The sequence below is a fragment of the Notechis scutatus genome, chromosome 8 (assembly GCF_049901735.1).
Source record: "Notechis scutatus isolate UNSWTSFEM ecotype Mainland chromosome 8, rNotScu1.2, whole genome shotgun sequence".
NCBI lineage: Eukaryota > Metazoa > Chordata > Lepidosauria > Squamata > Elapidae > Notechis > Notechis scutatus.
The window spans coordinates 21,663,862-21,688,177 of record NC_142016.1 but is presented as its reverse complement, the minus strand read 5'-3'; the positions used below and the strand labels follow the sequence as shown (position 1 = coordinate 21,688,177).

General features: G+C 47.8%; 3 protein-coding genes across 8 annotated transcripts; 2 read left to right on the top strand and 1 right to left on the bottom strand.

The window, feature by feature from the left end:
• Positions 1-267: 267 nt before the first annotated feature.
• Positions 268-7,110, top strand: ZNF428 (zinc finger protein 428). 3 transcript variants are annotated; one of them, XM_026681391.2, is made up of 4 exons: positions 268-326; positions 654-764; positions 2,426-2,524; positions 5,725-7,110. In XM_026681391.2, the coding sequence occupies exons 2-4, from the start codon at positions 686-688 to the stop codon at positions 6,294-6,296; spliced, it is 750 nt and encodes a 249-aa protein (XP_026537176.1). In that variant the 5' UTR covers positions 268-326; positions 654-685; the 3' UTR covers positions 6,297-7,110. The 3 variants fall into 3 exon arrangements, with proteins under 3 accessions (XP_026537176.1, XP_087827205.1, XP_026537175.1); XM_087971079.1 differs by lacking the exon at positions 268-326 and adding an exon at positions 341-363; XM_026681390.2 differs by lacking the exon at positions 268-326 and having other exon boundaries at positions 411-764.
• A 3,319-nt stretch (positions 7,111-10,429) lies between these two features.
• Positions 10,430-15,683, bottom strand: LOC113421147 (interferon-gamma-inducible GTPase 10-like). 3 transcript variants are annotated; one of them, XM_026681395.2, is made up of 3 exons: positions 15,406-15,683; positions 13,755-14,456; positions 10,430-12,508 (listed from the first exon to the last, which is right to left on the bottom strand). In XM_026681395.2, exons 2-3 carry the CDS (start codon positions 14,447-14,449, stop codon positions 11,344-11,346), a joined length of 1,860 nt encoding a protein of 619 aa, XP_026537180.2. In that variant the 5' UTR covers positions 14,450-14,456; positions 15,406-15,683; the 3' UTR covers positions 10,430-11,343. The 3 variants fall into 3 exon arrangements, with proteins under 3 accessions (XP_026537180.2, XP_087827209.1, XP_087827210.1); XM_087971083.1 differs by lacking the exon at positions 15,406-15,683 and adding an exon at positions 15,230-15,246; XM_087971084.1 differs by lacking the exon at positions 15,406-15,683 and adding an exon at positions 14,834-14,987.
• Positions 15,684-15,697: 14 nt separating this feature from the next.
• LOC113421148 (interferon-inducible GTPase 5-like) lies at positions 15,698-23,556 on the top strand. Of its 2 annotated transcripts, none has more exons than XM_026681396.2 (3): positions 15,698-15,861; positions 16,624-17,265; positions 21,775-23,556. In XM_026681396.2, the coding sequence occupies exons 2-3, from the start codon at positions 16,673-16,675 to the stop codon at positions 22,985-22,987; spliced, it is 1,806 nt and encodes a 601-aa protein (XP_026537181.1). In that variant the 5' UTR covers positions 15,698-15,861; positions 16,624-16,672; the 3' UTR covers positions 22,988-23,556. The 2 variants fall into 2 exon arrangements, with proteins under 2 accessions (XP_026537181.1, XP_087827211.1); XM_087971085.1 differs by having other exon boundaries at positions 15,774-15,865.
• The last annotated feature ends 760 nt before the right edge of the window (positions 23,557-24,316 follow it).

Here is a 24,316-nt window from a genome sequence, read left to right as displayed (position 1 = left end):
CGACTCTTGCCGCGCGCATGCGCAGAACGATTCGAACGGCACATCATGCGGGGAGTGGGGGGCTCAAAACTCCCGACCGCCCGTTTAAGAGAAAGCGGCCCCCGGCTCGCTCATGCGCAGTGCCGGATTGACACACCCGAGCCTCACAGCGCACGCGCAAGGCCTGAGGGTTGGTGGGCGGGTCCGGCCTATATATAATATAATTATTTATATATATATATATATATATTTTTAATTCCCCCTCTCTTTTTCTCTGCGCTTGCGCAGCTAGGGGGTCCTGTGGCCGGAGGGGACCGGGCTGCCCCTCCCCACATCCGGAGGAACCGGTGAGTGGTAGACTGTGCAAGGCATTGTGGGAAAGGGGTAACTTCCCTCCCCCCTTCTACTTTTGGCTCGCGGGACCTCTTTTTTTTTTTCCCCTCCACAGCCGCGGTGCATGATGGGATTGTGGACTCCGCCGCGGTCCGCTAGCCGCAGAGCATGCTGGGAAACGAAGGCTGGGGCCGGTTTAGCGCTTAGCTTGGCCTGGCGGGGGCGGTGGGGGGGCAGGCCTGACTATTATGGGATGGGACCCCGGAAAAAGAGGAGGGGGTGGGTGGGGGGCTCCCCGCCATCTCTCTCTCTCTCGTGTCCCGCTTCTGCTCCTCTTGCAGGTTGGGCCGCAGGCTTGTTTTGAGGGGTGGTGATGTCCGAAGTACCCAAGCCGGTGGAAGTGGGCAGCTCTGAGGACATTGGCTTTGAGGAGGAGGATGGGACCTCGACTGGTGAGCGCACAGGCCAGGCGGGGGACGGGCTTGCTTGCCCGGCCTGCGGAACTTGGGGCCGTGGGGTCCCTGAGCTCGCCCCGTGAAAAAGGGGCTGAGAGGCTCCCCCTGGGGAGCGTGTCAAGCACACGGGTGTGGGTGGGTGTGGGGGGTGCCTTTCTGGTAGGCCGAGGAGGTCCTCCTCAAAATCTCTGCAACGTGGGAATCGCCTCTCTTCCCCACCCCCGCAAGCTCTTTGGAATAGGAATAGAATAGGAATGGAATAGAATAAAATAGAATAGGATAGGATAGGAATAGGATGGGAATGGGAATAGAATAGAATTGGAATTGGAATAGAATTGGAATAGGAACAGAATAAGAATAGAATAGAATATAGAGTAGAATAGAATATTGAATTGAATTGAATTCTTTATTGGCCAAGTGTGATTGGACACACAAGGAATTTGTCTTCAGTGCATAAGCTCTCATTGTACATAAAAGCCACACGTGATAAATCATAATCATCGCCATCATAAAAATACATTCATCATAAATCATCAGGTACAACCCTTAGTGATAACAAGGGTTAACACACCGTTAACTTTCCCGTTAATTGCACGTCTTGCACCAGAGCACCAGGGGGTGGCATTGTGCAAGGAGAGTAGTTCAAAGTGACAGCCCTGGAGACTTGGAGCAAAAGCAGCGCTTAAAACAATTACATGCTGAAATTCCAAGCGGCCCTTTGCTCTCATTACAGATAGTTCTTGACCTAACCACCCCAAGGGAGCCCAAACTTTCTTGTTGCTAAGCGAGACACATTAGTTAAGTGAATTTTTGGTCCCGTTCTACTTTTCTAGCCATGATTGTTATGTGAATCACTGCAACAGGTGTTTAAATCTGTAACAGTTGTTACGTGAAGCAGACTTCCCCATTGACTTGGCTTGTCAGAAAGTGGCAAAAGGGGATCAGGTGACCGTGGGACACTGCAACTCATAAATATGAGTCAGTTGCTGAGCGTCTGAATTTTGATTGTGTGACCATAGGGATGCTGCAATGGTTGTAAGTGTGAACAACGGTCATAAGTCACTTTTTTCAGTGCCGTTGTAACTTTGAACGGTCACTAAACAAGTTGTAAGTTGAGGACTACTCGTGTTTTGGAAGGGCTCCTACGACCTCCATGTTCTTATGAATGGGTTGTGAGGGATCCATCTACTTGGGAAATCATCAGTAGTTGTTATTTGGCACTCTCTGGATAAGTTGAAGTATGATTATGAAAATGTGGTCCAGCATCCTAGAAGTTTAAATTTAAATAATCCTCCACACAATTAGTTGAAGAGTTTCTGCTTCTGGAGTGGGGGCAGAGAAAGCTGTACTTGTGAATAGCAAATATCTATAGGGTCATATACATAGAATAGTCATTATTTGGGACCAGTCTGCAGCATTGAGAAACTTATATATGATCTTTGAGGCTTAATGATCAAAAATAGCTTCGTGATTCATTACTTATTATAAACTTCCATGATTTAGACCAGGGAATGATGGCCCTGTTGTGGCTTGTGGACATAATTCTGGGCGTTGAAGTCCACAAGTCATAAAGGGGCCATTGTTCCCACTTCTGACGTAGACTATGGTAGGTAATGGTTAATTTTAGCAGAACTCATAGTGGGTTTTAATTGATGCAGGTATTTCAGCCATGCAGGAGGAAGAGGAAGAATCGGAAGCAACCTCTGTATCTTCTGGAGACAGTAGCCCTGCGACCCCATCTGCCAATGGCTATCCAGGTAAGCTGATCTGTCAGATCATAGGTAGGAGTGTTACATAACAAGAAACTTTGGGGCAGCAGTAGAAGAGATGTTCAGGTTTGATGCTGGGCACAGCTATTAAAATGTATTGTGCTTGGGGTTGTAATCTGTAAAAAAGGCAATCAAAATACTACTTTTGGGGATATGAAGAGTATTATTTCCAGCACCACTGAATAGCTGTAGTTCTTGTATCTTCTTAATTCAAGGTATTTTCCTGCAGGTTGCTCTCCTCACATTCCTTTATGATTCCACAAAATACATAAAACTTGACCCCTTGATTTAACAAATTATCCATGGGGCTGCCAAAGGAGGAAAGTCCCAGAGGTGCTTTTCCAAAAGCTGAAGAAGCTTCTTGGATGAGAAACGAAATGGTTTAAAGGACAAAAAAAAATGAAAGTCCAGTTGTCTTTTGGAAAAGCACGTTTGGCACAACCATGATGTGGATGATTGAGAATCTCCATAGACCACGAGTGTCAAACACGGGCGTCACGTTGCCATCATGTGACATATTGTGGAGCTGGGGTGGGCATGGCTTGCGTGTGATGCATCTGGCCTGTGGGCTGCTAGTTTGACACCCCTGCCATAGACAAATGAGAAAAACATCCCCTTCCCTGTGTTAGAGCTGGGAGTTGTAGAGTGGAGATAAGCCAAGGATGCTTTATCTTCTTTATATATATAAAAGCCAAGTACTCATCACGAAATCTCCAGAACCATAAAGCCTACAAACTTGAAATTTGGCACGTATGTTCCTCTTGCCTTCTAGGTGCTCGATAAGAAAGGATTTTTCGAAATGACCATCAGATCATTACTATTTCTTAATACAGCAATTAACACGCTCTGATGCTAAGGAGTTCTACTCCCCCTCCCCACCTGAAAAGAACTCTGTTCCAGCTGCCAGTTGCCTCACATTCCGTTACCTCAGTTCAAACTGGCAGACATTCCACTCCTTCACTCAGGAGCGGCCTGGGGCTCCTTACAGTCCTAAACGTCGGTACCTCACCAAAAGTGTCTATGCCTTCCACCTATGGAACTGCTTCCGGACTCAAGGCGGTAGGAGACATACTCCCTTATGAGTTTCAATCACCGACCACCACTGAGCCAACGGATTGTGAACCAGATTTCTCCTGCATAGTGTCCCAGGCCCAACTCACTTCTTACACTGACCTCCTCAGTTCAGACGAATCTGTTCCTTCTACTGTAACACCAGTTAAAGGGAAAAGAGGGAAGAAACGCAGGAAAAGATTTACAGACGCGATTAGGAAAACACAAGTAAGGGAAGCTGCAAAAAAGTATCGTCAACGTCATCTTGAAGTCAATGTTACTCAAGCAGCTACAGCTAAATACAATAAAAAGAAATCACAGATCAGAGCAATGCCTTGGACTAATAAGTATTTGTCTGGTTTTAAATATGAACCTCAGATTGATTACTCCAGGGAAAAGGTTGTTAATCTCGGACCTCGGTTACCCTGTGCCTGGTGCCGTGCCCTGAAGTGGCAGGATGAAACTCCCAGGATGTGCTGCAGTGATGGTAAAGTCCACCTCTCTCCCCTTCAGCCCTACCACGAACCTTTACACAGCCTTCTCACCCACCAGCATTCAGTGACAGAGCACTTTCTTTCTGCTGCCCGGAAGTACAATGGATGCTTTCAAATGAAATCTTTTGGAGCCAGAGAAGTGAAGGAGGGAAATTTTTATGCCAATATTCAAAGTGCAGGGCCAGGTATACCACAGGATGGGGAGTATTATGGTGGGGCCTCAGCAGCAGCCTTCATTTCTCCAGATATACTTTGTTGGTGATGATGACAATGAGGGGGACATCCGCTGTGGAATCTACCCAGGTGTTAATCCAGAACCGATTAGCCAACTGCAGAAGTTGCTGCGTGAACACAACGAGAATATTCTGGAACTTAAGGCTGCTGTTGATTCTGTTCCTAAGGGCCACAAGGACTTCCAGGTGGTGATTAACGCCGATAGGAAGCCTTCTGGAGAGCACCAAGGTTGTTTAAATGCCCCCACGACTACAGAAGTGGCCATTCTCATTGTCGGCAGGATTGTGAGAAGAGAGAGATCGTTCTCCACAGCAGAGACAACAACTATGACGCTCTCCAGTCCCCTCTGATGTTGTGTCGTGGAGAAGATGGCTATTACATCAATATACCTCAGTGCGACGCCAAGACTCAGGGTCCTCTTAAGAAGACCATGTCTGCAGCTGACTTCTACAGCTGCAGGATAATGGAGCGTGATGGCGAATAATGCTACCTACTGCTGTTCTGCAACCTTCTCAATCAATTTCTGGTTGACGTGTATGCGAAAATTGAGAGGGAAAGACTTCATTGGATTCGTAACAACCCCCCAAAAAAGCTGAGAACTGAGGAGTATGTGCACCTGAAGGACGCCAATGACAAGACCTGACAGCCAGTTATCACAGCTTGGCAAGATGATTGTGTCGCCCTCTTCTTTCAGTGGAGGACCCTGCTCCAAGCATGAGCGAATTCAAGATGCAATGACGTATATGCGCCATTTCGGACGACTGGATCTGTTCATTACGCTTACCTGCAATCCGAAATGGCCAGAAATCCGTACAGCTCTTGAAGCAAGGACAAAAACCTCATGATAAGACATGTCCTAGTAGCAAGGGTTTTTCACGGGAAGCTCCTCACTAAAGGTTGCATCTTTGGAAATACCAGGTGTCACATGTACTCCGTGGAATTGGCAGAAATGTGGACTCTCCCACGTTCATAGTCTCCTGTGGCTAGAAGATAAGATTACAGTCTGTTGACAAAGTTATAAGTGCTGAGGTACCTGATCCCAACCTAGATTTAGCCCTCCAAGACATCAAGACCAGGGCTCTCCAACCTTGGCAACTTTAAGACTTGTGGACTTCAACTCCTAGAATTCTGGGAGTTGAAACCCACAAGTCTTAAAGTTGCCAAGGTTGAAGACCCCTGATCAAGACGACAATGTTCCATGGCCCATTTGGACCCCTCAACAGGAACTCCCCCTGCATGGTGGATGGTGCCTACACCAAGAAATACCCCCTGGCCCTATCAAGGCTGATTGTAACTACTCATTCATTTTCAAGCTTTTAAGTTTATATAGTTTCGTAGTGAAGCACGGGTGTATCCAGCTAGTACTTGCATATTTCACTGTATTCTTTCTCTCTCTCTTCATTTTCCTAGGTCTGCAGAACAAAGAACCCAAACTGGCCACTGCTGGGGAACAGGTGGATGAAGTTGGAGAGGGAGGGCAGGATCGCCTCAGCTCCTCCCAGGCTCCTAGCCCCGAATGGCATGAATGCCCCGAATGTGGCCGTGGCTTCGGCACCTCTCGGGCCCTGAAGGTGCACCGTAGCTACCACGTGGGGCGCAAAAGGCCGCACAGTGGTTCCTCTTCAGCCAAGCCCTCCCCTCCGCTGACCTTGCTGGGAAACCCTGACAGCCAGGAAGGGCGGACGGGCCCGACTCCCGGCCGGGGCAGAGCCTTTCACTACATCTGTGCCGAGTGCGGCGTGGGCTTCACCTCTCCCGCCACGCTGGAGGGCCATCGCTGCGAACACAGTTGGCGCAGAAGCCCCCCAGCCCCTCCTCCTCGTAACAAGGTCGCTCCCTCTCTTGCTCCCAGGGAGGCTAACGGGGACCAGGACACAGACGGGGCTGACGGACCATACCACTGCACCGAGTGCCCAGGCGAATTTGGCTTGGTATCCGAACTTCACGAGCACTACATGCTCCATGCTCGCGGAGAGCTGTAGATCGGTCTTCAGCCCTCCCCCTTTCCCCCCGCCCCCCCCCAGCCCGCTTCCAAATATTTCCCTGTTGTGATAGGTGGCCCCTGCTAAGGGATCTGTCCTGCTAGGATACTCAACAAGTGGAGAAAAAACAACAACCCTCCTTTACTTTTAGTTCCTTTAAAAAAAAAAAAAAAAAGATACATTTCCGTATTTCTGAAATGAATTTAGCTTTGGAACGAGGAGACCGAGAGGCAGCACATCACTTTTGTATCCTGCCTCCCTGGCGGCGAGCGCAGTGACTTCAAAAACAACAACCACAACCACAAACCTCAGCTCATTTGCAGGAAGTGAAGTTTCCCCTTTTTCCTTGCCCTTCAGTGATCTGGATCTGGCGGGCCCTAAAATATTCTAACCTCCCCCCAAGGAGAGATCCTGTTCATGGACTTTTGTAACCGTAGCACTAGCAGGAAGTCCGTTTCATTAACAGAACCAGAATTATCTTCTTCCAGGCCCATCCCAAAGCGGGGGGAGACGGGGCCAGGAGATAGTAAGAGACGAATTGGAATCGCTTGTCCTTGAGATCCTGCTTCCCCAGACAGTCCCTTCTCAAGTCAGGCTCCCATTTCCATGGTCGTCATGTTGGCATCTGGGTGGCCCATGCCGAAGTACAGAAGCTGTATTCCGTTACGTGTGTGTGTGCGTGTGTGCGTGTTTGGCTTCTAGGGAAACAGCTCCGGGGAATGGCCCCTGATCCGCCTAAACTCATGAATTCTAACCATATCCCTTCCCAGGAGGAGCTGGAAATAACGGTTTAATAAAAACGATTCTGTATGTATGACTTTTTATTGTGCCCATCTCTGTGTTGGCAAATGGTGGGGGGGGGGGGAAACTGAGGGGGTGCTGATTTGGTGCAGCTCTTGGCCGGGGGCCTCTCTTATAAGGAAGCCAGTTCCAGTTCGAAAGGCAAATGTTCTCTGCAAATGAAGCTGCCTGGTCTCTTGAGTTTAATGGTGCACGGTCATTCTTTACAAACCAAGATCTCTTTTATGTCCTTATGAGAGGATAGCAAGCATTCATTCTTATGGATGGGTTGTGAAGGATCCATCTACTTGGGAAATCATTGATACCAGTAGTTATCTAGCACTCTCTGGATAAGTTGAAGTGTGATTATGAAAATGTGGTCCAGCATCCTAGAAGTTTAAATTTAAAGAATCCACCACACGATTAGTTGAAGAGTTTCTGCTTCTGGAGTGGGGGCAGAGAAAGCTGTACTTGTGAACAGCAAATATCTAGGGTCATATACATAGAATAGCCATTATTTGGGATCGGTCTGCAGCATTGAGAAACTTGTATGTGATCATCTTGATCTGCCTTTGAGGCTTAATGATCAAAAATAGCTTCGTGATTCATTACTTAATATAAATAAACTTCCATGATTTAGACTAGGGAATGATGGCCCTGTTGTGACTTGTGGATATAATTCTGGGAGTTGAAGTCCACAAGTCATAAAGGGACCATTGTTCCCCACCTCTGACTTAGACTATGGTAGATAATGGTTAATTTTAGCAGAACTCATAGTGGGTTTTAATTGTTGCAGGTATTTCAGCCATGCAGGAGGAAGAGGAAGAATCGGAAGCAACTTCGCTGTCTCTACAAATGAAGCTGCCTGATCTCTTGAGTTTAATGGTGCACAGTCATTCTTTACAAACCAAGATCTCTTTTATGTCCTTATAAGAGGATAGCAAGCATTCATTCTGCTATCACCAAAGCAGCAGGCCTTGTGGTGGTTTGCCAGGGATATTACAGGTAGTCCTCAACAGTGGCGTAGCAACCAGTTGAAGTTACCATAGACCCATCCAGAGATACTTACGACCCTATTCCAAAGTGCTATTGATCAGCCTGCCCCCCTCAGGTCATATGACCATATCTCAGGCCCACTAATTGTCCTCAATTGATGGCTGTAGGGTGAGGTCACACATGACCACAAATGAGGTCACGCATTTGCCAGCCCATAGAGAACCATTGATCTGCTTTTATGACAGCAGTGGTCACTTTTAAGTCATAGCAGTTGCTTAATAATCACAAAATAGGTGATACAATGAGGTTGAGATGACCCAGCTTGTTGGGGGCAATATGTTAACGCTGTAAACCGCTCAGAAAGTGCTGAGCGGTTTACAGTGTTACCATGGCATGGTATTTTGTCCAGGTGTGCCAAAGCCAGTCCCTCAATCTAGTTTCTGTATCTACCAAATCTCCCATAACTTTGCATACATATGTACATACAACTATGTGAGCAGTTTTGTATTTTTTGTCTCCGGAAAACTCCATTGCAGTTAATGCGACACAATCCATAAAAATAAGGTTATCCAGAAGCATTACTTAGCTGTTCAGAGGAAGTTGTGCCGTGCCTGTTTCAAAAAGCAACGACTGTAATCCCTCACCCTTCCTGGAGGAAAATTCAGTTGAAATGCACCATGAATAAACCTCTGCAACAATTTGATGCCAGTCCCATGTTTATAAATTAACTAGCTCTCTACTGCTTCAGTTCTTTTTAAAAAACTTTGCAATTCCTTCATCATTAGATATTGTGTCTAGAAAAAATATCTTCCTAATATGCGACCAGACTCAGAAGATAGACAACTGCAAAATTACTGTTACTATTCTTATTCATGGCTGTAAAGGAAAACTGTCTTAGCAGATAAAATGACATAATTTCCGCTGGAGAATATATTTTTACCAACACGTGACATGACATGCAATTAAAAACGCAGGAGAATTGATGGAAAACTGAACAGAAAGCTAGAGCAGACGGCGCCTGCGCCCCTCGTTCAACGTTCTTGGTGGCTCGGAATCTCGCATTGCTAGGAGCATGCGCAGATACAACTATCCGGTGGAACTCTTTGAAGGCCAGCCGCTTTTCAGCTTTGGAGAACGCTTTCTGCGATGCGCGTGCGCCATTTCTCAGCTCTTCTCTCCCCCCCCCTCTCAGAAACTGTCTATGATATTGCCTGAAACAAGTTAGAAGGATTTATGAGACCTAGCTCAGAGATTGGGCGCCGGAGGCCTCCGCATTTCCCTTAAATCTTTCACTTGTCTGTGTTGAAAACAGCGGGCGGCATCTCTAGGCACGCGGCGGAAATAAAGAGTATGGATTTCGTGCAGGCGTTCGGATCGGCTCGCTCTACGGGCAGGGGTCTTCAAACTGGACAGCTTTATTTTATTTATTTTATTTTGCCAAGCGATTATAAGATAACAGGTATAAGTATAAACATAGTTATGAATACATGACATGGATACATATAAGAAAAATAAAAAGAAACAATAGGACAGGCAGGTTGGTGCGCTTATGTACTCCCCCTTGTGGACTTCACTTGTGGACTTCAACTCCCAGAATTCCTCCTCCAGCCATGTTAGCTCAGGAATTCTAGGAGTTGAAGTCCACAGGTCTTAAACTTGCAAGTTGGAAGATCCCTAACTCTACGGCAAGAACAATATTTTATTGTATAGTGGAATATAAAAGGAAGAAAAAAAAAACAAAACAAAAAATAACTCCTTGATGGAAGCTGGCTGGGAAGGTTGCAAATGGCAATCATGAGACTTGGGGTATCACAATTGTTGCAAATGTGAGCTGGTTGCCAGGCCCCCAGATTGTGACCATGTGGACATTGCAAGCACTGGTTGAAAGTCGTTTTTTCTAGCCCTGTCATAACTTCAAACAGTAGCTATGTGAGCGATTGTAAGTTGAGGTCTACCTGTATTTATTCATCTTTTCTAGTAGTGGTCTTGACTTCCCATCTAAGAGAGGAGGAAAATAGGATAAGTTGCTACAGTATATTAATTTCTGCCCCAAGTGCTGGATGTAGTTGTCAATTACCAAATAGACAATTTTGTCATCCAAATGAGAGTCTTCCCCCAGCATCCGGTAGCCACAGAAACCACAGTGCTTTTGCATCACTCTGAATACAATTTGCTGCAGGCATGCTGGACAAATATTTTGTAAGAAGAATTTGGACTTTTGATCCCGCACTGTTTGGCAAATCAAATTAAAATAAACAATTAAAAAAAAAACAATTAGGCAAGGCCTGACTGAGGGTGAAGATTTTAGAAACCCAGTGAGTTGCATACTATAAACAAGAACGATGATCAAAACAAGATTTTTCAACAAAGAACAACTATTTTAATTTGTCATGCAGCAAATTACAAACAGGCAACCGTTTTCAGTTAACTTGTGGCATGGCTAGATGTACAACGTGTAGAACTTTTCATTGCAGTTTGCATTGTGCAGACATTCTACCCCTGACCAGTGTTTTTAATAACTCTGTAACATCACCTACTTCCAGAACAAACAAATTTAAACAACTATTTCAATCTACAGAATTAGAATTCTCCTCGACAGAAAACAGCTCTCTTTTTAAGCACGTGTACATCTGGGGAATTCAAAAACTTTCCTGAACAGGCCAAGCTGTATGAAGCCTGTCCTAGGAGGAGATGTGTTTGCCCTTTCAGAAAAATAAACTACCTTCCCACTATATCAGGCCAATACTTTAAGACAGGATCCCAGCAAGTAAGCAAGCATTTGATTTCTCTGTAATAATAGGAACTGCTTCATATAAAGAACACTGATTTCTCTGTAATAGGAACTGCTTCTTATAAAGGACAACTTACCAGTATTTCTCAACCTTGCCAACTTTTAAGCTGTGTGGACTTCCAACTCCCAGAACTCCTGGCTGGAGAATTCTGGGAGTTGAAGTCCACACACCTTAAAAAGTTGCAAAGGCTGAGAGACACTACAATGTAAGTGTGTATGAGCACTGAAAAGGGGTAAAGGCTTAGCATTGGCTTTCCATTTCTTAAGTTTCTATAGCCAAATCTTGCTGGGCCCTTCCGAAAATCACCATCATCGCCGCCGCCACCGGACACTATGCCAAGCAATCTTTGCTCTTGCCTCAGTGTGTCCTATCGCAGGGACGCTCCCGTTACTTTTCTCTCCGCTGTTTTTAAAGAGCGACAAAGGTGGTTGGCCCTTCCTCTCCCCACATCCCAAAATCAATCTATCCCTCTTCCTCCTCTAATCCTCCGAGAAGGCTGCCAGCAGCAGCCTCTCTGCGTCTTCGGACAGTTCCACTACAGCTTCTTTGAGCAGGTTGTAAACTTTCTCCACTGAGATGGTGGCCTCCACATTGCTTCTTTGGCCCCAGTATGGCACATAGTTCCACGCCCAGCTGTTCCATGAGGGAGACTTAACTATGAGGTTGAGCACCTCGGTGGAGTGCATTGGCCGGGCAAAGCGGCTTTGGATCTGTTCCTGAAGCAGGTGGACTGCTTTGCCAGTACACTGGGCTGTGTTCACGATAGACGTTTCATTCAGACCAAGGTGGATGCAGAAGCTGGTGATGATGGCCAGGAGGTTTTCGACCACAGTCTCCTTGAGATCGTCCACAGAGGAGAGGCCAACTTGCAAGGTCTTCCCCCACACGTCCTTCATCAGCACTTTGCTCTTGAGCCTGACCAGCTGGGAGAAGACGGTCGGGATCACTTTCCTCAATGCCTTCCTCTTCCACTCAGAAGCCTGTTTCTGGAGTTCTTCCCGAAGGAGAGGGAGGTCGTAGGCTTCAGCGATGAAGGAGGAGACCAAGAAGACTGGACAGTCAACGCCATCATTCTTCAGAGCTTCCACACATCTCTTCCGGATCTGTTCCTGAAGTTTCTCCTTCAACTCGGGTTGGTTTCCACCTTGGGCTTCCATGTCTACGTCTATCTTGTTCCTCACAAAGAAAGACTGTTTCCCTTCCGAAGCAATAATTTTGGCCAGACAGCTGTGGATGTGCTTGTAGCGCTCCGAGGCCACCAAGAGAAAGATGCTGTAGCGGCTGAGATCCAGGCGCTTCACATCATCCTCCCTCGTTCCCACTCCCGGTAAATCCCACAGGAACATGTTAGGGACGGATGGGAACGGGTAGGCTGTGGCTCTCCTGGTTGTTTCCGCTACTCCAGTGGGGGCTGCCCCTGGCTCTTCAGGGCCTACTCTTCTCAGCGCATTGATCAGGGAGGAGTTTCCTGAGCCTGTTTCCCCAATCAGAGCTACATTCAGGTGGATTTGAGCGGGATCGGTCAGCATACGCTGGATTACTGTTGGGACTTCAGCCAAGCTGTCGAACTTGCAAATGTCAAATAGCTCCTTGACCATCTTTTGACTCACCGCACAGAAGTCCTTCAGAGTTCCCTCTTGGTGCCTACAAAGAACCAAGAGCAGAAATATACTGTAAACACAAGACATTGTCTTAGTTGCACTTAAAAAGGACAGTGAGAAGACGGCCAGGATACATTAAGGACTCAACACTGTCTTTCTTGGAGACTACACTGGGCACGTCCAATAATAATGTCCATGCTATCATAGGACTTTTCTCCGCTTTTGATGTTTGTCATTCTTTAATTTTTTTAAACCCTCATTTACCGTATATACTCGAGTATAAGTCGACCCGAATATAAGCCGAGTCACCTAATTTTACACAAAAAAACTGGGAAAACTTATTGACTCGAGTATAAGCCGAGGGTGGGAAATGCAGCAGCTACTGGTAAATTTCAAAAATAAAAATAATTAATTTGGGAAACGATCTCACTATCATGAAAGGTTTAATTGATTCACTAACTCAAAAGAAGAAGATGATGATGACAGCGGGAGGCAGGAGTCACTCTCTTCCCTCCTCGGAGGCCCCTGAGTCAGGAGTCACTACCGCCGGCGCGGCCCCAGTCCCACCGCCTCGGGAAGGGAAAGGCAAAGCGCTTTTGCCTTTCCCTTCCCGGCTGGGCTGTTGGGAGTCGCTGCCACCGGAGGCCGCGACTCCACACCATTTTTTTTCAGAGGGAATCTGACTCGAGTATAAGCCGAGGGGGATTTTTCAGCACAAAAATGGGCTGAAAAACTAGGCTTATACTCGAGTATATACAGTAATTTTTAATGTTAACATTATTTTTATACATTTTTTTATCGGTTGTCACAGCTGGAGGATCAAGGCCCTCTCCTCCCAAGTAGACCACGTCTTTCCCTTATCCTCTCCTGCGTGACCTAGGATGGATAGGGGATGGGCCTGGGTCCTCCTCTGACTGCCCAGCCGGCCTCTGCCCTTCCCCAGCCTCCTCTACAACCTCCGGAGCCACACTTCCACTCCCTGCTGGCTGTTCCTCCTTCTCCCTCGGAGTCAGTCTCCAACAGGGGCATGACAGCTAAATTATAGGAGGTTTCTTTTCCTACTTTCCTTGATAATCTTCTGTTTTAGCACGTTTATTTGAGTTCCATATAGAAAACAACTAAGGAAAAAAAGGACATTAGCTCGACAGGCTAATGTAAAAGGACGGAATGGCATTGTACGGAGATGCAAGAGATGGACACCTCTTCTTTTCCAGCCCTGGAAGAAAAGTAAAAAATGTTCTGATCTAAAGTCAGAACCCCCTGTCCCCCTTGACCCCCTTTTTTTTAACCTTTTCAAGTTGAGCACTTCTCCTTCCAAACTATCCTCGAACCAAGCAAAATCATATCTCTCCGTCTGCAGCCCAGACACTAGAAAGAGCTTCTTGGCCTCCAACCCATCCTTGGTCAATGTCTCGGACAACTCCTTCCGGATCTGGTTCATCTGCTCTGCAGGATTGTGTCTGTATCGAAGGCGCCTTCTAGCTGTGTGCAGATCCAGGTCGATCTTGGTGCGAACCACAAAGAAAACTTTCTTCCTTTGCTTGATTGCCTTAAGGACTTGCAGATGGACGTCTGTGAAGCCCCTGGTTCCCACCACCATCACAAAGCAGCTAAATTGCTCTAGGTCCCCCAGCTTCTTGAGATAGGCAGCTGGTTTCTCGGTGGCCTCAAAGCCAGGTAGATCGTGCAAGACAAGGTAAGGGAAGGTGGGATGGACGTGGACCTCTGCAGAGAGTGTGGGCTGTTGAGCTTCCCGGAAGTAAGCAAAAAGGTTGGTCACTGGGCTGGGCTTGCTCAGGAGAGCCTCAACCAGCATGGTCACCCCTGCGCGGTGCTCTCCCAGGATCCCAACCTGGACCTTGAAGGAGTTCAAGAAATCCAGCAGTTCCTGGATTTGAGAGGCAGCTGCGACGGAGTTCTGGGCCAGATATTGAACCTTGCGGCTCTTCAGCTGTGCTTCGTTGAAATAGGGAAAGCTGGCCATGGCTGAGCTGCAGGAAGAGAAGAGAGGAGGTGAGTGTGGCCCAGGCAGGAACCACCTGGTGGGAATCCAGGCTTCACACAACCACCTGCAGCCATGTATCACAGGTGTTTCTCAACTTCGGCTGTTTTAAGACTTGTGGACTTCAACTCCCATAATTCTGGCAGGGGAATTATGGGAGTTGAAGTCCACCCATCATCAAAGTTGCCAAGACACAATCATGCTCCAGCCACATCTCTGCTTTCCCACGACTAACATCGCCCTGCGCAGGCCTTCCGGGACCACAAGCGTCATGCTTGACAAACAGAGGAAAAATCCCTATTTTTTAGAATTTCTGCCTGTTCCCCGCTGGCTTTCAAGTTGGAGACAACTCACCAGGCAACTCACCCCCATCAAAAGCCACTGGGCAATGGGGTGGAGACTGGGGAGGGGGAGAGGGACCCCCTCCCCCAGGAGGCGCAGCTTAGAAGTTCTAGGCCCTGCTCTGTCTCTTGCCCGGTGCTCCCAACCACCCTCCGCTCCTTCCTTCCCTTCCCGGTTCAGCCCATGACGGGGAGGAATCGAAAGCTACCGCATACTGACCGCGCCTTGAGGGCTTGCCATATTTCGGGCGACCATGAGGAAAGATATTTTTTTGGGGGGGGGGGGGGGAATAAACAGTTTAGTTCTTCCTGCCCGTTTTGCGGGGAGGGAAGAGGTCATACAATAACAGAGTTGGAGGGGATATTGGAGGTCATCTAGTCCAACCCACTACTCGAGTCTATTCCGAATATTAGCCTCTACCTAGGATTGAACTCACAGCCTCCCGATTGTGAGGAGGAAGTTCCGCCTCTAGGCCACCGAAGCTGCCTTCCTGGATTTCACACACCCCTCCACCTTTCCAGGTGACCCCCGCCACACCTGCAGCCCCCCTCCCCTTTCTCCACATCCCCGGATTGGCGCGGGAAAGAGCCGCTCACCTGTCCTCCAAAAGGGCTCCAGGAGCCGCTTCGCCTCCGTCTTAGGCGGGGGGGTGGTGGCGAAGAAGAAGAAGATCCGCGGCCAACAACGCCGCGTCTGGGCAGTCCTGCTTCCCCCTCCTCCCCGCGGGCTGAGGGTCCCCCTCCCCACTTCTTCTCTTGCTCCAGCAGACGGTGCGCGCGATCCAGAAGCCGTTTCTGCACTTTCACTTTCCCCCCCCTCTCCCCGCATCAGCCCCGGTTCTCTGCTCGCACCGCGGCGCCGCAAAACCGCCCCTTCTTCTGACGCGCCGGGGAGGAGGAGAGCCCGGAGAGGCGAGCCGAGAAGCGAGAGCGGCCGGAGGAGAAACCCCACCCCACCCCACCCCGGGAGACCGAGCGAAAGGGGAAGGGTCGCCGGACGCTCCTCTGCCCCGGGGAATCCGGCCTGCCCTGCGCTGGACCACCGACCCGCAAGTAGGTGGGGGAGGAAGGAAGGAAGGGCGGTGTGTTTGTTTGGTTTGTTTTGCAACGGCCGGATCATGCAAACGGGCCCCCTTTCCCTGCCCGGCTTGGCCCCTCGTTTCGGGCTACCCCAAACCGGAGCTGCTGCGAGGCGTCTTTCTGCAAGCCCCAGATTGCTGAGCCCTGAGAACCTGGACAGCAAAGCTGGCTGGGGAATTCTGGGAATTGAAGTCCGCCAGACTTGCTGGGGAATTGTGGGAATTGAAGTCCTCCAGGCTTAAAGTTGCCAAGGTTGGAGACTCCTGACGTAATTCCCCATCTAGCATGCAAACCAGGAAAAACAACAACCTGGTCTAGCTTGTTAAAACACCAGGCTACAAACCAGGAAACTGTAGTGCTGCCTCTGATAGGAAAACCACCTTCCAGATCTCCCACTCCTGCTTGCATCATGGCGCGATTTGGAAACATCGTCATGTGATTTGTTGGTCTTGTTGAGCAATGAAAAACAGAAAAAGCTTGAACAACAAAATGAGAACAATAAGCACTTTCCTGTAAGGGAGGTGAACATGTACCCATCCCGATTTTTATGGGCACGCAGTGAAATTAAACAAAATTATTATTATACGCTTGGCCTGTCGCCAATTGTGCTGGATGTGATCATTGATACTTGCGACCGAGTGCTGCTTAAAATATTTATAGCCAAACTTAGGTTTCGATTTTAGCCTAAAAAGAGACATTTCTCCTTCTTCGACCTTTGTCTTTCTTTCTTTAAAGGTTTGCAACCTTCTGAGAAGAAAATTTACTCTCTCTGTCAACACCAAACATGTCCGTGAAGACCCCTCCAGGTTCTGCTCTGGGTTCCCCCGATTGCGGGGACGTTTCTATCATCTTCGTGGGGAAATCCGACGTTGGGAAATCGGCTCTTCTTAACGCCGTACGAGAGATGACCGAAGATGATGTCGGATCAGCCCCCGTGGGGACTGCAGTGAAATCGGAAAAGCCCATCCTGTACCCTGACCCAACTTACAATAATCTACTGCTGTGGGAGCGGTCGATGGAGGGCAAGGGCCACGCGGATCAATGGATGAGGGAGGCCGAACTGATTGTGTTGGTGACCGACAACAAGTTTGAGGATTCTCATGGCCGCCTTGTGTTGGAGGCCCGGCAAGCTGGCAAAAAGGTCTATTTTGCCCGGACCAAGGCTGATCTGGACCTTCACACTCTCAAGCGGTTGATGGGGCAACGTTACAATCGGTCGGAAGTCCTCCGGGCCCTCCGGGAGGCGTGTACCGAATCTCTGGGGACCCTCCCTCTCGTGGATCCCTTTGTATACCTGATCTCTGCTTTTGAGCCTGGCGCCCTTGATTGCCCCCGGCTGCGGGAAGATTTGCTGAAGGACCTGCACCAGTATGAAAGGTTGGTATGACAGCTGGCCAGCAAAAAAAGTGGAGTTGCTCTCGAACGAAGGCGAACACAGGTAATCCTCGGCTTACGACCACAATTGAGCCCGACATTAAGTGAGACGTTCGTTAAGTGAGGTTTTGCTTCTTTTCACAACCTTTCTTTGCCGCAGTTGAATCACTGCAGTTGATAGGTGACTAACTTGGTGGTTAAGGGAATCTGGCTTTCCCATTGACTTTGCTTATCAGAAGGTCGCTGTTAGGATTCCAACAATCGCCCTAATTAAATCATGATTCTCGAGCCAAACTTCAAAAAACTTCAAAGGATTAATTAGAGGCAGCATACTGGCACTGCCCTGTATGAAGCCAACTCTGGCATACATAATTTAGTCACCTGTGACCCTGTTCCCCCGGTTTCTCATAAACCAGATTCTCCAATTGAGTACATTCACAGGCTGGGTGTCATCAATCATGTTCTCCAATTAAATATATTCGCGGCCAAAAGCTCTGGTAGTTTAGTTACAATCTTTTAAAGATAAGAGTTGGAATGTACTTTCGCTTTCAAATTGCTGCACTGCCCTTCCAGATTTCCTTCCTCCCCCTTTTTTATGGCAACTACTAAAACAGGCATAGGAATGTTTTATGAGTTGACAGTTGCAAAGGCAGATCACATGACCCCCTCGGGACGCTGCAACGGTCATAAAGATGAATCAAGTTGCCCAGCATCTGAATTTTGATCACATAATCATGGGGATGCTGCAAAAGTTGTCACTTTGAAAAACGGACCTAAGTCACTTTTTTCGGTGATGTTGTAATTTTGAACGGTCACTTAATGAACTGTTGTAAGTTGAGGATGACCTGTGTACGTGTCCCAGGATAATATTGCAGGATCCAATCTGGGTCAGTGATAGGGACCAGAGGTTTTTGTCTTCTCGCTTTCAGACTCGTGCTGGAGCCCATCCTCAGGGAACTTCTCTTTTTCAGAAAAATGGCATGTTTTGTAGAGAGAGAAGTTCCCTGAAGATGGGCTCCACCAAGAGTCCGAAAGGGAGAAGTTCTAGCTAGAGAGAAGTTCCCTGAAGATGGGCTCCACCAAGAGTCCGAAAGGGAGAAGTTCTAGCTAGAGAGAAGTTCCCTGAAGATGGGTGTGATGGCCCAGGGTGGGATACAAAATAAACACAGTCACAAAAACAGGTGAAGCCCCTTTTATTCCTTCACTTTGCTTCAAAGCTCCAAATCTCCTTGACTGGAGACAAAAAACTCCCCCACAAGCAGTTACAAGAAGGAGGAAATGCCGTTTAAACTAAAAATGCCTATAAATTATAAAGAGTAAAAACAACTCAAACCACACTGAAGCAATTGAGGGAACCAGGCAAGATAAGGGCTTGAAGACGTCCACAGATATCGGGAACACACACTGGGAAGGATGCCAAACTCAGAGAGGAACGACAGACTAGAGATATGTCCATGCTTTGTTTCCACCACTGGCCCATACGCATGTCTGTCCTTTTAACCAGTTCTTACAGCTGCAGCCCATGAAGGGGCTCAAGGCCCTTTCCTCCCCCATAGACCACACCATTCATGTCTCTCCCTTATCCTCTCCTCCCTGAGTGCCCTAGGATGGAGAGGGGATGGGCCTGGGTCCTCCTCCGACTGCTCAGCCAGCCTCTGCCCTTCCCCAGCCTCCTCCACAACCTCCGGAACCACACTTCCACTCCCTGCTGGCTGTTCCTCCTCTCCCCCCACGAGTCCGAAAAAGAGAAGTTCTAGCTAGAGAGAAATTCCCTGAAGATGGGCTCCAGCACAAGTCCGAAAGCTCAAAAGACAAAATCTCTGGTTCCGGTGACCAACCCAGATTAGATCCTGGAATTGCTCTTCTGAGATCTGGTCAAAAGCTCTAATACTCTTTAACATCCTTCTATTTTCCATAGCTGATCCCCCTGGATCACTTTCCCAGGTTAATATTTTGGAGGTCGAGAAAGGGAGGATGGAAACACCAGTGCCTACATTCAGAAGACCGCTGAGTCTGGTTTACAAACATTGCAATTACTGTAGTTGTCAGGGTAGTTGTTTGTTTTTGTGTTAGCTTGCTGTGTGGTGTCCTTGGTGCTCTGAACTTGCTTGTTTGTTTGCAAATATTTCGTTACGCAACTAATGTCAACAGTGTGAATAAGTGTGGATTTTGCTCCCTGTTTGTATACGGTACAGATAGTCTTTGACTTACGACGGTTGCTTAGTGACCACTCCAAGTTACAATAGATTCTCCCCAATAGGGACTTTTGACCTGGTTCTGAAGTCCTGACAGTGAATGTGACTGCATTTCAGCCACTCAGCAACCAGTCTGCATTCATGGCTATTTGCAGTGGTCACATGACTGAGATTTATGTTTTTGCCCAAATTGGCGTTCACTTGTGGTTTGGTCGTAAACAATGGCTTCCCTTAATGACCTCTGCAAAAATGGTTATATAATCAGTTCGGTAATGGGCAGGCTCCATTATTGTCATAAGTCAAGGACTACCTGTAACTTGTTCTGCCAGGGTTGATGGGCGTGGTTTTTCTCCTCGGTAGTTCCTTAATTGAACTATTGGTTTCTACTTAATTGTTTGTCTGGAATTAGTCCCTGCTTATCTGGGTGTTGTTGCCGGGGAAGGAGGATGTGTTCTGGACTTTTTGTTTCCTTCTTAGCCTCTTCTTGTCTCTTTCATGTGGGTGTGTAAACATGATTGATCTGCAATGTTGGGATGTCATGTGAGGAGGTTACCTAACATAATGAAATGTCTGCAAGCAAATAACCAACTCTGAGAACACACAAAGATTCCATTGTTCAACCCTGAGCTGCAGAGATTCAGTTCTATTAGCTTATTAGGAGCCACAGAGGTTAGAGTGCAGTACTGCAGGCTACTTCTGCTGACTGCCAGCTGCCTGCAATTTGGCAGTTCAAATCCCACCAGGCTCAAGGTTTGACTCAGCCTTCCATCCTTCTGAGGTGGGTCAAATGAGGAGCCCGATTGCTGGGGGCAAGAGGCTGACTCTATAAACCGCTTAGAGAGAGCTGTAAAAGCACTATAAAGCCGTATATAAGTCTAAGTGCTATTGCTATTATTGACTTATATAAATTAAGAATCCTGCCCAGTGGTGGGATTCAAGTAATTTAACAACCGGTTCTCTGCCCTAATGATTTCTTCCAACAACCAGTTCACCAAATGGCTCAGAAAGTTTTAACAACCGGTTCTCCCAAACTGGTCCGAATTGGCTGAATCCCACCACTGATCCTGCCCATGGGGCAAATTTGGGAAACTGATTGTGGACAACATGGATGTTTCTGTTTAGATATCACAGTTAATCATTCTGAATTAGATTTTTTTTCTTGAGTAGAGGTAGCCCTCAACTTACAATTCAGCCCCAGAGTCCTGCCGCTAAGACAGACAATTGTTACGTGAGTTTTACCCTCATTTTTGTGACCTTTCTTGCCACAGTTGCTAAGTGAATCACTGCAGTTGACGGCTGTTAAGTGCATCTTGCTTCCCCATTGTCTTTGCTTGTCAGAAAGTCACAAAAGGCGATCATGCAACGGTTATAAATATGAGTCAATGGTCAAACATCTGAATTCTGATCGCCTGGCCACGGGGATGCTGCAATGGTTGTGTGAAAAATGATCATGTCACTTTTTTTCAGGGCCGTTGTAACCTTGAATGGTCACTAAACAAACTTGTAAATCGAGGACTACCCGTCTGTTAAACAAGACCAAATCATCTATAGTTCCTGTTTTAGAGAGCCTACTGTATTTTCCAAAGAACTTATGATGACCCGGGGCATGACACAAAAATAACACAGTCACAAAAGTAGAATAAATTCCCTTTAATGCCTCCAACTTGGGCCTCAATGTCCAATTATCCTCGACTTGATATCAAACTCTTCCAAAAACAGTCTATGAAGAGAGTAAATGCAGTCTGAACCAAAAGTAAAAATAATTAGACATAAAAAAATAAACACAAACCACACTGGAGTTATTAACATGGCAGGCCAGGATGATAAATTGCAAACTTCCACAAGATGACGCAGCAACCACAGTTGGGAAGACACCAAAACCCAGATAAGCCTCGACCAAGATAAAACACGCTTTGCTTCCAGCAAAGAGCTGTTTAAAATGCCCCACTTATATCCTGTTCTTCCAGTTGCAACTAATGAAAGGGATCAGGGCCTTTTCCTCTCCCATAAGCCATGTTGCTCCCTTCTCCATGCCCTAGGATGAAGAGGGGTGGCCCTGGGTCTTCCTCTGAGTGCCCAGCCGGACTGTGCTCTTCCCCCGTTTCTTCCACAGACACCGAAGCAACACTCCCACTCCCTGTCAGTTCCTCAATCTCCCCCTCAGATTCAGACTCCAACAAGGGCATGACAGGACTTTTCAATGCATATTTTAATGTTTCCTTGTTTGCATCTGTGTTTCCCCAGTTTCCATGGAACACTGGGTTTTAATCCAGGTTCTCCATCCATAACATTGACTGTCCCTCATATCTTTCCACAGGGTGCAGAAGCCCACGCACCTCAGCTTCGAAGAGTTCAGCGAGAAAGAGATTGCCGAGATCCAGGAAGCCTACGAACTCGGGGGCCTCTCTGAAGTGGTGACCCGAATCCAGGGCAGTTTGGAAACCATCTGGAATGCCCAGCTGGATATTGCGATCACCGGAGAATCGGGCGCTGGGAAATCCACCTTCGTTAACGTCTTGAGGGGCATGACTGATGAAGAGGAAGGGGCGGCCGCGACGGGCGTGACAGAGACTACAATGAAGCCCACGCCATATCCTTATCCCGGGCACGCCAACGTGGTCCTCTGGGATCTCCCCGGTATAGGAACACCCAACTTCCGGGCTGATAAATACTTAGAGACGGTGGAGTTTTCCCGTTATGATTTCTTCATCATCCTGGCTTCCGAACGATTTAAAGAAAACCACGTCCGTTTGGCCCAGGCCATTGTCCAACAGGGAAAGCAGTTCTACTTCATACGCACCAAGATCGACAATGATTTGGAGGCCGAGCGGAGGAAGAAGAACCCGCCCACCGAAGCCCAAGTTCTGGAGGTGATCAGAAAGGATTGCCAGAGCAAGCTTTCCAAGGCTGGGCTGAGCGGTGCCAAGGTGTTCCTTCTCAGCAATTTTTACCTCGAGAAGTTTGACTTCCAGGCTTTTGAGGAAACTCTGGAGCAGGAATTGCCCACTCATAAGCAGCAGGCTTTTCTCTTGTCCCTGCCCAACGTCTCCACGGTGATCATCGAGAAGAAGAAGAAGGTCCTTCATCGGGAGATCTGGAAGGTGGCTTTGATTTCCAGCTTGGTAGCTGCTGTCCCTTTGCCGGGCCTGGCCTTCACCTGTGATGTAACCATTTTGCTCAAGAAGTTGTCCAGTTACCGGCAAGACTTCGGCCTCGACGCTGCCTCTTTATCCCGTCTGGCTGAACGGTCTGGGAAGTCCATGGAGGTCCTGAGAAAAGAAGTACACAGCTGTCTAGGCCGAAGCATCAACAAGGATGTGGTGATCAGTTTGCTGGGAAAGGCCACTGGGACAGGCCTGATGGTGGCCAACTTTTTCCTCCATCGGTTCCCGATTTACGGAGCCCTGGCCTCTGGCGGTATCTCGTTTCATACCACCTACTCCATGTTGGGACAGTGCCTGGAAGAGCTGGCTGCCGACTCCCAACGCGTTCTTATGAAGGCCTGTAAAAGTGACGTCGGATGTGGCTAAGATGGTTTACCCCTCCAACCGCAGTTCCCATCCTCAGCTGGTCCAGCTTTTGGTTGCAGTGGGAGGGCTTCCCTTGTTCCCATTTCTGATCCTCCCCGGATCTTGTCATGGAGGCTTCCGTCCCTTAGCTTCTATCACTATAACAAGCTACTTTCAGCATTGCGGCCTGTAAAATCTTGAGGACTAGGAACAAGCGTTTTGCTTTGGCTTTGATGTTCTGGAGACAAGATTTAGATGCACCACTTTGCCTGAAAATCAGCCCTACGGGTTATTTATTATTTGAAATGTATTGTCCCTCTCTCTTCTGGCATGGACATACTGAATTTGAATGAAATTTAAGGTTTTTGTGGCAAATTTCTTCCCTAGCCCTAGGGTGACTAACCAAAAATGGGGAAGGAGGAGGGGAAAGGAGGGGCGTAATATCCAATCATATTTTCCAGAGATAGATCTCCAATGGGAAGGCTTGGTTGGAGCACAAGGTTGAATTTAAGATTTCCCCGATGGTGATTTATGGTGGCACTTCGTTGGCTGGCCACGAGAGGGAGGTGCTGTTTATTTATTGGAATAAATATATATATAGGTCACGTGGCTGGCTGGGGAATTCTGGGAACTGATGTCCACACTTGAGGTTGCAAAACAGTGATCTAGAACAGGGATCCCCAACCTTTTCGACGCCGCGGCCCGGTTCCGCCATCAGCTGGGCGCCGTGGCCCGGTACCGGCGTCAACTGGGCGCCGCCATCTTTTATGACGAAAAGTGCTTCGGTGACGTCACGGAAGCACTTTTTCGTCATAAAAGATGGCGCGCCAGCGCTGGTGAGCTTTTTCGGTAGAAATGGCTTTCTACCCGGAAAAGCTCACCGAAGCGCTGGCGCGCCATCTTTTTGATGAAACAGCGCTTCGGTGAGCTTTCTACCTGGAAAAGCTCACCAGAAGCACTTTTACCAAAAAGATGGCGGCGCCCAGCAACCAGCGGCCCGGTAAGGCTTGTTCCGCGGCCCGGTACCGGTCCGCGGACCGGCGGTTGGGGACCCCTGATCTAGAAGACACATTGAATTGCAACTGGTGTGTGTCAGTGGAGGTGTGTGTATGTGCATCAAATGTATATAAAATTGCATGCTGTGCAAAGGATCAAACAAGACTTTTCCCCTCTCTGTTTCTTCCCATGCTGTAGAAATATTCCCCAAACGCCATTAATAAAAAAATCTTAGAGAAATCAAATTATGTCTCAATTCTTTGAAGCGCCATCCCGTGTGGACATCATTGGAGCCGTTTAGTCATGCCTCCTAGATCAGGGGTCTCCAACCTTGGCAACTTTTAAGACTTGTGG